This window comes from Lithobates pipiens, unplaced genomic scaffold (genome assembly GCF_037356315.1).
Source record: "Lithobates pipiens isolate NorthernLeopardFrog02 unplaced genomic scaffold, aLitPip1_a1.2 Scaffold_8, whole genome shotgun sequence".
NCBI classification, from domain to species: domain Eukaryota; kingdom Metazoa; phylum Chordata; class Amphibia; order Anura; family Ranidae; genus Lithobates; species Lithobates pipiens.
This window is the reverse complement of record NW_027507903.1, coordinates 474,715,445-474,728,490: the sequence shown is the minus strand read 5'-3', so window position 1 is coordinate 474,728,490 and position 13,046 is coordinate 474,715,445. Positions and strand designations below refer to the sequence as shown.

The 13,046-nt window shown below is 49.8% G+C and overlaps 1 protein-coding gene across 10 annotated transcripts in view; it reads left to right on the top strand.

Annotated features, from left to right (window-relative positions):
- Positions 1–13,046, top strand: part of C2CD5 (C2 calcium dependent domain containing 5) — a 159,735-nt gene that overhangs the window by 21,421 nt on the left and 125,268 nt on the right. For all 10 annotated transcript variants that reach the window (XM_077468716.1, XM_077468714.1, XM_077468712.1 and 7 more), the window contains exon 7: positions 1,646–1,844. In XM_077468716.1, coding sequence (XP_077324842.1) covers positions 1,646–1,844 — 199 coding nt within the window. The remainder of the gene's footprint in view (positions 1–1,645; positions 1,845–13,046) is intronic.

Here is a 13,046-nt window from a genome sequence, read left to right as displayed (position 1 = left end):
AATATGGCTACCTTGAGGCATTCTGTATACCAGTGTTTCTCAACTCCAGTCCTCAAGGCACCCCAACAAATCATGTTTTCATGCTTTCTATTATTTTTCACAGGTTGATTGATATGTTTCACTACCTTAGTAATTACCACAGCCGTTTTATCTGAGGGAAATCTTGAAAACGTGACCTGTTAGGGCACCTTGAGGGCTGGAGTTGAGAAACGCTGCTGTATACAGATGCTGTGCAGAACGCCCCCCAGATATAATATTTCCTGCTTGAGTGAGGCACTGTAGTGGCATGGGGTATGCTGAGCATGGATGACTGAGGATGGATGGATGGGTATGCTGAGGATGGATGGATGGGTATGCTGAGGATGGATGGATGGGTATGCTGAGGATGGATGGATGGATGGGTATGCTGAGGATGGATGGATGGATGGGTATGCTGAGGATGGATGGATGGATGGGTATGCTGAGGATGGATGGATGGATGGGTATGCTGAGGATGGATGGATGGATGGGTATGCTGAGGATGGATGGATGGGTATGCTGAGGATGGATGGATGGATGGGTTTGCTGAGTATGGATGGATGGATGGGTTTGCTGAGTATGGATGGATGGCTGGGTATGCTGAGGATGGATGGATGGATGGGTATGCTGAGGATGGATGGATGGATGGGTATGCTAAGTATGGATGGATGGATGGGTATGCTGTGTATGGATGGATGGGTATGCTGTGTATGGATGGATGAGTATGCTGAGGATGGATGGATGGCTGAGTATGCTGAACATGGATGGCTAAGTATGGTAGGATGGCTGAGTATGCTGTGGATGTATGGATGGCTGGCTATGCTGAGTATGGATGGCTGGCTATGCTGAGTATGGGTGGATGGCTGGAATGGGCACATATCAGCACTGTGGGCACTACACATGCAGCCCCCAGCGCTGCTGCCACCGTTCTCTCCCCTCGCACTGTACCGATTGGTACAGAGAGGGGAGAGAGGAACCGGATGTGAAGCTGGGTTGTTTACAAGTGATCGCTCCGTCATTTGACAGAGGGATCATGTGTTAAACGGCCGCTATCAGCGGCCATTTATGTGATCCATGATGCGCCGGGTCCAGATCATGGATATTCCCAGGTGCATGTCCCAGGGGGCACACGGGAGTTACCAAGCCGCGCTGTAGCCGTCATTCAGCTAAAGTGCGGTCGGCAGGTAGTTAAAGTGTTTTTTTTGCAAAAAAAATTCCGTTTGAAAGACAGCTGCGCTAATACAGTGTGACATAAAATATTGCAACAACCGCCGTTTTACAGACCGAAGTTCATCCTTTTGATCTAAGAACAAAATGTTACTTTGTTTATAGTTATTTCCTATGTTGAGATGAACTTGGCAGGCTGCCTGGATTTTTTTTTTTTTTTTTTGTCAGAAGTGAGCAGAGAACTCTTTTCACTTGTTACATAGAATTAAATTACATATAATTAAAAATGCTGATTTAAGATGGGGGGGGGGGGGGTAGAATTGTGATTCTTTAACAATTAATGGTGCAGCTTTACTGTCTGTGTCCAAGTTGGGGAGATGATGCACAGTGCAGTAGAGTGTTAGTAGAGTGTTCATATAATCAGCAGCCTCACAATCATGTTTAATTTCCTTGTCCCCAGGTGAGCTGCAAAGGAAGATTGGTGTGAAGGTCCTGGAGATGCGGGGGAATGCTGTGGTTGGCTACCTGCAGTGCTTTGACCTAGAGGGGGAGTCTGGTTTGGTTGTGCGTGCTATCGGAACAGCATGCACCCTGGATAAACTCACTAACCCCGCTCCCTTCGCTCCATCCTGTAACTCTCCATGTAAAGAGCTAAAGGAGTAAGTATATGTACACAGTGTGATTTCTTATCTGTATGTGAACTGTGGCTTCAAAAGTTAAATGTGTTGGGCCTCCATTGTGGCATCTGTGTGTTTATACCATGCACCTCCTGCAGCAGCCCCTCCTGGCCACCAAAAGGGGAAGTTTAAAGTGGTTGTAAACCTCAGACCTGAAATACGAACAAAGCACGTGCCTTTGTACTATGTACTTGTCTCTATCCAAAGCACTGAGATTGATTTCTCTCTGTTGCCTGGTTCCTGTGCTATCTGCATGAGTCACGTCTGACAGTTTTTCTGGACTCCAAAAGATAATTAGTGATGGGAAAAGGAGAGCTCCAGCACACCACCTGTGATTGACAACCACAGCTGTGCATAATGTGTGTTGTCTCTTTAAAAATGCTGCAGTAAAGTCCTGAAAAAAATTATTTTATGGGATGAGAAATCCAGTGATCTCCTAACCTTCTCTAGTGAGCTTGACAACACAGTGCTTCTACCTACTAAAATCCTAAGCACTGCCCAAGTTCTCATAGAAACATAGAAAAGTGATGGCATAAAAAAGACCAGCGTTTACATTCACTTGTTTAGAAGGCTGTACACCATGGCAACTATGGTTCCTCAAATGCAGGAATGTTATGCCTGCCATATTTTAAGCCTGCACGTTTTCCTACCACTTGTTTTAAAAAGGTATAGGGATAGTAGCTATTCATCCAAGTGCCCTTTCAAAAAAAAAAAAAAAAGCTAGCTTGGCCTCAGCAGTTTCTGTGTGCCCCTCTCTGGATTTAGTACTGGAATTGTTCTTTCTAAGCAAGCCAGGATCTAGCACTAAGCATAGACGCTGAAAAAATAATTTCTTCTACTTCAAATTGTGCTACACAGCATGCCATAGGAGTGCATGTAGCAGACTGCTGCTTGTCCCTGCTTTTGAAGCCTCCTGGAATATGTGAAGGTTTTACGTGAATAAATATCAGCTTATCATTGTAAGCACCCCTGTCAGTGGTAAATGGTTAGTCTCAATTATCTGTTACATCTGCAGGACAACTTGTTCTATTGAAAAACAACAGACTTAGTGCAGGGTCACCAGGTTAAAATGAAAGGAAGAATGCTTAAAAAAAGAAAACAAATGCACCAATCACATCTAAGAATTGGTAAGCTGCAATACAATAAATATTTGATTTTGGGTTTAATACTGCTTTAAATAATTTTGCTGTTTTATAGGTAGATGAAGTGGTTGTTTCTCGCAGAAAAAAGTGTGCTACAGCTGTATTGGGGCTTGTTCATAATAGTGGCTTGGGGTCAGGAGCGGGGTCGAGGGGGCCCCCAAGATTTCTAACAGTGGCCCTACGTTAAACTACGTAGGTGGGAGTTCTAAAGGAGATTGCACAATTTGATTGCATAGTGAGTAAGCTCTAGATACCTGGGTAGTTTGTCTTCTTTTCCTTTACCCCATCTAGTTATGGTTGGAAGCTGCTGCTGCAGGAAGTCAATGAGGGGAATTTATGAAGTCTGGGGCAGCCAAAATCTGGAGCACCTTGGCATGACAACCAATCGGCTTCTGCCTTTCATTTCCAAAGCTTATCTGAACAAACTGAAGCAAGCAGCTGATTGGTTACTATGCACAGCTGCTCCAGTTTCTGTTTGATCCAGTTTTAGTAAATTTCCCCATATGTAACACACAGCAGCCTGTGTCTGAAACTTTTATTTATCAGAGAAAAAAAAACAGTAACCATTGCAGATGATAGTTTATGCAGACTGGATAAACAGAGGATAAATGGTTTTCGATAGTTAGGCTACGTTGAAACCGACAATTAGGGCCAGTGCAAATTGAAGTGGCAGGAATCGGAGATCCTTGCTACAACCCTCAATGGCTAGGTGGGGCCACTGGCCCTGTTTACTGTAATGATGGGTCTTTGGCGGACACTATCTATTCCGGGCTCTCTGCACACACAGCAGTTATCTGCAGTGATCACTGCAGGTAATCGCTGGCTGTGTGGACAGCTGTGAATACCTTCTGCTTCCAGCGACCTGTCATTATAGTGATTGCGGCTGGCAGCAGCACCTAGCCATGATCTATGATTCCTGCTGCTGTAATTTGCACCTGCCCTAGTCACCTGTGTGAATGCAGCCTAACTCAACTCTGCACAACTGTTGCAAGTGTGCTTGGATTCCGGGGTTTGTGCAGCTGCTGTGAGTCTGTCGTATTCCAAGGTTCTGCACAGCTACTGGTAGTTCCTGGGTCTTAGGCAGATTACACTTAGACCCCTTTCACACTGAGGCGGTTTTCAGGCGCTTTGAGGCTAAAAACTAGTGATGGCCGAACGGTTCGCCCGGCGGTCGTTTCGCGGCGAATTTCCGACTTTCGCCGTCCGCGGGTTCGAACGCCTTTTTCCGTCGTTCGCCCCGGCGGACTTACGTGTTTAATGTATACAAGAACTTTAACCTTTCGTGACACGTTTATCATGTGTTACAGGACAACCAATTGAGACATGACAGCTCATGGACACTTGGACATTCCCCCTAACCTATAAATACACCCGATCCGGTGGCCATTTTACATTCTTTCTTCTGTCACTGTAGGGAAAGGATCCTGTGTGGAGTAGGGACAGAGAAAACGCTAGCTATTTGGTACACAAAAGTTCTTTTCAGGACTGGTATAGGTGTTAGGTCAGCAGCCTGAGTTTCTTTTGTCAGTTTAGATAAAGGGACAGAGCGCTGTATGCTGCTATTTTAGGGACAGCTCAGCCAGATTAGTCTTTCTTCATCATCATCATCATCATCATCATTAGCTGTTACTATCAGGTCCACAAAAGAGCTGTTCCAGCTAATCGTTCCAGCCTACTCTTTTTTGCCAATTTGTATAGGGACAGGCAGGAAGCAGTGTGTCAGGCAGTGAGGATAATTTTAAAGACTTGCTGTTACTATTAGTTCCACAAAGGTTCTTTTCAGGACTGGTATCAGTGGTACGGTAATAGGCTTGTACACGTATAATATTCTTTCTTCCAAATATAGAAAGAATATTATACTTGACTGCTGCCCTTCTGCTGCAGTCTGCTAATCATTCACAACTCACTTGTTCCACAAAGCTCTTTATCAGGACTGGTAACTTGGTCTGTCTAGGGTGCTACGGTACATAGGCTTGGGTGCGGTACAGTCTGCTGTTCTGTAAGGACCGCTATCGGTCCACAATACATAGGGTTGCCGTGCACTACTGCTGACCGCTGCCCTATACTGCAGCAGTCCTTCATTGGTATAGGGACTGACGTACAGTCTGCTAATCACTAACACACAACCTGCTTGGTCCACAAAAGTTCTTATAAGGACTGGTAACTTGGTATAGGGTGCTACGGTACATAGGCCTGAGTGCGTTACAGTCTGCTGTTCTGTAAGGACCGCTATCGGTCCACAATACATAGGGTTGCCGTGCACTACTGCTGACCGCTGCCCTATACTGCAGCAGTCCTTCAGCGGTATAGGGACTGACGCACAGTCTGCTAAACACTAACACACAACCTGCTTGGTCCACAAAAGTTTTTATAAGGACTGGTAACTTGGTATAGGGTGCTACGGTACATAGGCCTGAGTGCAGTACAGTCTGCTGTTCTGTAAGGACCGCTATCGGTCCACAATACATAGGGTTGCCGTGCACTACTGCTGACCGCTGCCCTATACTGCAGCAGTCCTTCATTGGTATAGGGACTGACGTACAGTCTGCTAATCACTAACACACAACCTGCTTGGTCCACAAAAGTTCTTATAAGGACTGGTAACTTGGTATAGGGTGCTACGGTACATAGGCCTGAGTGCGTTACAGTCTGCTGTTCTGTAAGGACCGCTATCGGTCCACAATACATAGGGTTGCCGTGCACTACTGCTGACCGCTGCCCTATACTGCAGCAGTCCTTCATTGGTATAGGGACTGACGTACAGTCTGCTAATCACTAACACACAACCTGCTTGTTCCACAAAAGTTCTTATAAGGACTGGTAACTTGGTATAGGGTGCTACGGTACATAGGCTTGAGTGCGGTACAGTCTGCTGTTCTGTAAGGACCGCTATCGGTCCACAATAGATAGGGTTGACGTGCACCACTGCTGACCGCTGCCCTATACTGCAGCAGTCCTTCAGCGGTATAGGGACTGACGTACAGTCTGCTAAACACTAATACACAACCTGCTTGGTCCACAAAAGTTCTTATAAGGACTGGTAACTTGGTATAGGGTGCTACGGTACATAGGCTTGAGTGCGGTACAGTCTGCTGTTCTGTAAGGACCGCTATCGGTCCACAATAGATAGGGTTGACGTGCACCACTGCTGACCGCTGCCCTATACTGCAGCAGTCCTTCAGCGGTATAGGGACTGACGCACAGTCTGCTAAACACTAACACACAACCTGCTTGGTCCACAAAAGTTTTTATAAGGACTGGTAACTTGGTATAGGGTGCTACGGTACATAGGCTTGAGTGCGGTACAGTCTGCTGTTCTGTAAGGACCGCTATCGGTCCACAATAGATAGGGTTGACGTGCACCACTGCTGACCGCTGCCCTATACTGCAGCAGTCCTTCAGCGGTATAGGGACTGACGCACAGTCTGCTAAACACTAACACACAACCTGCTTGGTCCACAAAAGTTTTTATAAGGACTGGTAACTTGGTATAGGGTGCTACGGTACATAGGCCTGAGTGCGTTACAGTCTGCTGTTCTGTAAGGACCGCTATCGGTCCACAATACATAGGGTTGCCGTGCACTACTGCTGACCGCTGCCCTATACTGCAGCAGTCCTTCATTGGTATAGGGACTGACGTACAGTCTGCTAATCACTAACACACAACCTGCTTGGTCCACAAAAGTTCTTATAAGGACTGGTAACTTGGTATAGGGTGCTACGGTACATAGGCCTGAGTGCGTTACAGTCTGCTGTTCTGTAAGGACCGCTATCGGTCCACAATACATAGGGTTGCCGTGCACTACTGCTGACCGCTGCCCTATACTGCAGCAGTCCTTCAGCGGTATAGGGACTGACGCACAGTCTGCTAAACACTAACACACAACCTGCTTGGTCCACAAAAGTTCTTATAAGGACTGGTAACTTGGTATAGGGTGCTACGGTACATAGGCCTGAGTGCAGTACAGTCTGCTGTTCTGTAAGGACCGCTATCGGTCCACAATACATAGGGTTGCCGTGCACTACTGCTGACCGCTGCCCTATACTGCAGCAGTCCTTCATTGGTATAGGGACTGACGTACAGTCTGCTAATCACTAACACACAACCTGCTTGTTCCACAAAAGTTCTTATAAGGACTGGTAACTTGGTATAGGGTGCTACGGTACATAGGCTTGAGTGCGGTACAGTCTGCTGTTCTGTAAGGACCGCTATCGGTCCACAATAGATAGGGTTGACGTGCACCACTGCTGACCGCTGCCCTATACTGCAGCAGTCCTTCAGCGGTATAGGGACTGACGTACAGTCTGCTAAACACTAATACACAACCTGCTTGGTCCACAAAAGTTCTTATAAGGACTGGTAACTTGGTATAGGGTGCTACGGTACATAGGCTTGAGTGCGGTACAGTCTGCTGTTCTGTAAGGACCGCTATAGGTCCACAATAGATAGGGTTGACGTGCACCACTGCTGACCGCTCACCTATACTGCAGCAGTCCTTCAGCGGTATAGGGACTAAGAGTTTTGTCACAGGGTCATTTAAAAAATGACATGCAGAGGAAGAGGCAGGCCCTTCCGCAGGGGTGGTAGGGGTAGGGCAGGAGCAACAGGCTTGAGCCAAAGTGGGAAGTTGCAGAAGGTGCGTTCAATTACTTTAAAGGATGCACCAGACTTGGTTGAGTGGCTCGCTCAGCCTTACTCTTCTGCACCCTCCTCATCCTCTCGATCTGCACCCTCTTCTTCACTCTCTGCTATGTGCACCCCCAAAGACACTACCACCAACAACACGACCACCACCACCACCACCACATACCTTCCGCTTGAGTCACTGGAATTATTTTCCGATCCATATCAAGAGGACATTTCTGATGCGCAGCCACTCTTGGTATTGGATCAGGAAGAGGAGGTAGCAACAAGCGCTACTCAGCAGTCTGACGCCAGTACCCAGATCAGCCCAAGGAGGAGGTTGGTCCCCGGTGTTGCTGCCTACTCTACTTATAGCGGTGGGGAAGGTGACGTTGATGATGACGTGTCTAGTGATGTCACGTGGGTGCCCACAAGAGAGGAAGAGGAGGGGAGTTCAGAGGGAGATATGGACCAGCAGATAGGGAGGAGAAGCAGCAATGACTTACATTGCACAGCAGGGACAAAGCAGACTGCAAATGTATCAGGAGCGAGTCATCGACCATGTACGGTCACATCTGGCGCTCCCAGGACACCGGCACATGGCTCCGCAGTGTGGGCTTTTTTTAACGTGTCCGCTGCTGACAATAGCGTTGCCATCTGCAATCTTTGCAGTCAACGCGTTAGTCGCGGTAAGCCCAATACTCACCTAGGGACGACCGCCTTAAGAAGGCACATGAGCAGCCATCACCGAGCCCAGTGGGAGCAACGGAACACACAAAGCCACACTGCAGGCTCTCACCGTCCAGCCTCGTCTTCTACTTCTCCTTCTCCTCTCTCCTCACAATTGTCCTCCACTCCACCTTCCATCACGCCAAGCTCACATTTTTCTGCAAAAAGGCAGGCTTCCGTGGGCCTAATGTTTGAGCGTAAAAAAATGATGACGCCGGATAACCCTCTTGCCCAACGGTTGGCGGCTGGCTTGTCAGAACTCATAGCCCGCCAACTACTGCCATATAAACTGGTGGACTCGGAGGCCTTTCGCAAATTTGTGGCCATTGGAACACCACAATGGAAGGTCCCAGGAAGGAAGTATTTCTCAGAGAAGGGCATCCCAGAGCTATATGGCCATGTTCAGCGGCAAGTGAATGTATCTCTGGCACACAGTGTCGGTGCCAAGATACATCTGACCACAGACACGTGGTCTAGCAAACACGGGCAGGGAAGGTATATCAGTTTTACTGCCCACTGGGTGAACCTTCTGACGGCCGTCAAGCATGTAACCCGTGGCACCCGTGTAGATTTGGTTTTACCGCCACGGATTGCATGCAGGCCTGACTCTTCTTCTCCTCCTCCTACTCCATCCTCCTCCCTCTCCTCCTCAGCTGCCTCCTCCTTTTCCGCTGCTAGCGTCTCTTCCACTGCACCGCCCAAGCTCCCCAGAACCTATTCCACATGCCAGGTGAGACGTTGCCATGCCGTGCTGCGTCTGTTGTGCCTGGAAGCAAAGAGCCACACTGGCCCGGCACTCCTTTCAGCTTTGCGTTCACAGGCAGATGAGTGGCTAACACCGCTCAATTTGACAGTTGGTAAAGTGGTGTGTGACAACGGTGCCAATCTGCTTAGCGCATTGAAACAGGGCAAAATCACGCACGTGCCGTGCATGGCACACGTCTTAAACTTGGTCGTGCAGCGATTCCTTGTCAAATACCCTGGGGTCCAGGACATCTTGCGGCAGGCAAGGAAAATCTCGGCCCATTTCAGAAGATCTTACACGGCCATGGCTCGCCTTGCTGACATTCAGCGGCGACACCATCTGCCGGTCAGACGTCTTATTTGCGATTGCCCGACGCGATGGAACTCAACCTTCTATATGCTTGATAGGCTGCTCCAGCAGAAACGTGCAGTTAACGTCTACCTGTATGAACTCTGCGAAAGAAACGGTTCTGGGGAGCTGGGTTTTTTTTCACCGCGCCAGTGGCTGCTCATGCGCGACACATGCAGACTTCTGCGGCCATTTGAGGAGATCACCAAACTGGTCAGTCGCAGCCATGGCGCCATCAGTGACATGGTACCTTATGCCTTCTTTCTGGAGCGTGCATTGCGTCGTGTCATTGATCAGGCTGTGGAGGAGCAGGAGCGGGAAGATGAGGAAGTCGCAATGCTGGATGAATTCCCAGGGGGGGCTACTCTATCTGAGACAAGTCAACAACAGGAGTCTGATGAGGAGTCAGAGGAGGATGGTGCCGGGGCGGATGAGCAGGAGCAAGAAGAGCATGCTTTAAACCTTTCTGGGATCCCTGTTGTGCGAGGATGGGGAGAGGAGAATGAAGAGGACGACATTATCCTGGATGATGAGCAGGAGCCAGGCCACCACACCGCTTCCACTTTAGTGCAAATGGGGGCCTTCATGCTCCAGTGTTTTAATAGGGACCCCCGTATAAAAAGCATGAGGGTCAAGGACCAGTACTGGGTGGCAACGTACTTAGACCCCCGGTACAAACACAAAATGGCGGAAATGTTACCGCCGTCGCAGAGGGCTGTCAGAATGCAGCACTTCCAGGCCTTGCTTCGAGAAATGCTGCATTCTGCTTTTGCGTGCGCTGGCAGAGGAGCAATTCCCACTCCCAGAGAAGGATTTGCGGGTACCAATCCAACAGCGCCTGCAAGAAGAGGCCGGTTTGAAGATGTGTTGGTGACTTCGGATATGAGGTCATTCTTTCAGCCGACCCATCGACAGGTGTCATCCGGATCCAGCATCAGGGAACGCCTAGACCGTCAGGTGTCCGACTACATTGGGTTAACGGCCGATGTGGACGCTCTGAGGAGTGATGAACCCCTAGACTACTGGGTGGGCAGGCTTGACCTCTGGCCAGAGCTTGCCCAATTTGCAATCGAACTGTTGGCTTGCCCCTCATCCAGTGTCCTGTCCGAAAGGACGTTCAGCGCAGCAGGGGGGATTGTGACCGATAAGCGTACTCGCCTAGCTCACCACAGTGTTAACTACCTCACATTTCTAAAAATGAATGAGGCATGGATCTCGGAGGAATTCAACACATGTGATCAGTAGACCATGTATATGTCTATAAACAATTTTTGGAATCAAGCACACAGACCTTCTTAATTCATTTGGCTCACTTCCCTGACCCAAAAAAGCACACCGTACTATATGCCCCTACCCTCCTCTTTGAAGAGGTTGAGCGGTGTCATATTTCTACTGGGGCTGCTTATTATGAGGGGTTCCCACCATCCCTGTGCTGTGCTGACTTCCTCCTGGGTGTTCTTATTATGAGGGGCTCCCACCATCCCTGTGCTGTGCTGACTTCCTCCTGGGGGTTCTTATTATGAGGGGATCACACCATCCCTGTGCTGTGCTGACTTCCTCCTGGGGCTGCTTACGGTGCTGCTGTCAGCGCTGTATGTCACGGAGCTGCTGTCAGCGCTGTATGTCACGGAGCTGCTGTCAGCGCTGTATGTCACGGAGCTGCTGTCAGCGCTGTATGTCACGGAGCTGCTGTCAGCGCTGTATGTCACGGAGCTGCTGTCAGCGCTGTATGTCACGGAGCTGCTGTCAGCGCTGTATGTCACGGAGCTGCTGTCAGCGCTGTATGTCACGGAGCTGCTGTCAGCGCTGTATGTCACGGAGCTGCTGTCAGCGCTGTATGTCACGGAGCTGCTGTCAGCGCTGTATGTCACGGAGCTGCTGTCAGCGCTGTATGTCACGGAGCTGCTGTCAGCGCTGTATGTCACGGAGCTGCTGTCAGCGCTGTATGTCACGGTGCTGCTGTCAGCGCTGTATGTCACGGAGCTGCTGTCAGCGCTGTATGTCACGGAGCTGCTGTCAGCGCTGTATGTCACGGAGCTGCTGTCAGCGCTGTATGTCACGGAGCTGCTGTCAGCGCTGTATGTCACGGAGCTGCTGTCAGCGCTGTATGTCACGGAGCTGCTGTCAGCGCTGTATGTCACGGAGCTGCTGTCAGCGCTGTATGTCACGGAGCTGCTGTCAGCGCTGTATGTCACGGAGCTGCTGTCAGCGCTGTATGTCACGGAGCTGCTGTCAGCGCTGTATGTCACGGAGCTGCTGTCAGCGCTGTATGTCACGGAGCTGCTGTCAGCGCTGTATGTCACGGAGCTGCTGTCAGCGCTGTATGTCACGGAGCTGCTGTCAGCGCTGTATGTCACGGAGCTGCTGTCAGCGCTGTATGTCACGGAGCTGCTGTCAGCGCTGTATGTCACGGAGCTGCTGTCAGCGCTGTATGTCACGGAGCTGCTGTCAGCGCTGTATGTCACGGAGCTGCTGTCAGCGCTGTATGTCACGGTGCTGCTGTCAGCGCTGTATGTCACGGAGCTGCTGTCAGCGCTGTATGTCACGGAGCTGCTGTCAGTGCTGTATGTCACGGAGCTGCTGTCAGCGCTGTATGTCACGGAGCTGCTGTCAGCGCTGTATGTCACGGAGCTGCTGTCAGCGCTGTATGTCACGGTGCTGCTGTCAGCGCTGTATGTCACGGAGCTGCTGTCAGCGCTGTATGTCACGGAGCTGCTGTCAGCGCTGTATGTCACGGAGCTGCTGTCAGCGCTGTATGTCACGGAGCTGCTGTCAGCGCTGTATGTCACGGAGCTGCTGTCAGCGCTGTATGTCACGGTGCTGATGTCAGTGCTCTGTATTACGGTGCTGCTGTCAGTGCTCTGTATCTCCTGCACCCTCTTGTTTGCCTACCCTGGTCCCTGACCTTCCCTCTCCTCCATTGCCTTCATTAGCTCCATAGTCCTGAATTGTCAGAACAATTTCCCAAATAAAAAAAAAATGCTTGTAGTTATCGATCCCAAATTCACCTCATACATGTATTATGCTATTGTCCAGGTGGTGGGACTACGTGCTACCCCCTAATAATTACCCCGTGGCCGCAAATTCGACCTAAAGGTTTGCGAAATTCGCCTCCCATTGAAGTCAATGGAGCCCGCGGCGAACGGTCGTTTTCGCGAACGTTTGTGTCCGTTCGCGTTTCGCGTTCGCGAAACGTCCCGTCGGAAGTTCGTCCATCACTACTAAAAACAGCACCTGTAAAGCACCTGAAACACGCCTCCCCTGCAGCCCCAGTGTAAAAGGCAGAGTGTTTTCACACTGGGGCGGTATGCTTGCAGGACTGAAGAAAAAGTCCTGCAAGCAGCGTCTTTGGGGCAGTGAAGGAGCGTTGTATACACCGCTCCTTCATCGCCCCTGCCATTGCAATCAATGGGCAGCGCTGCCGAAGCGCCTGCAAACTTCATCGGTAGCGGCACTTTGCAGATACTTTTAACCCTTTCCTCGGCCGCTATCAGGGTTGAAAGCTCCCCACTAGTGACCGAAATGCACCTGGAGAACACCTGCACTTCTCCATGCCTGCAACATCCTGTGTCTCTGTCCTACAAACAGCCTGTGTC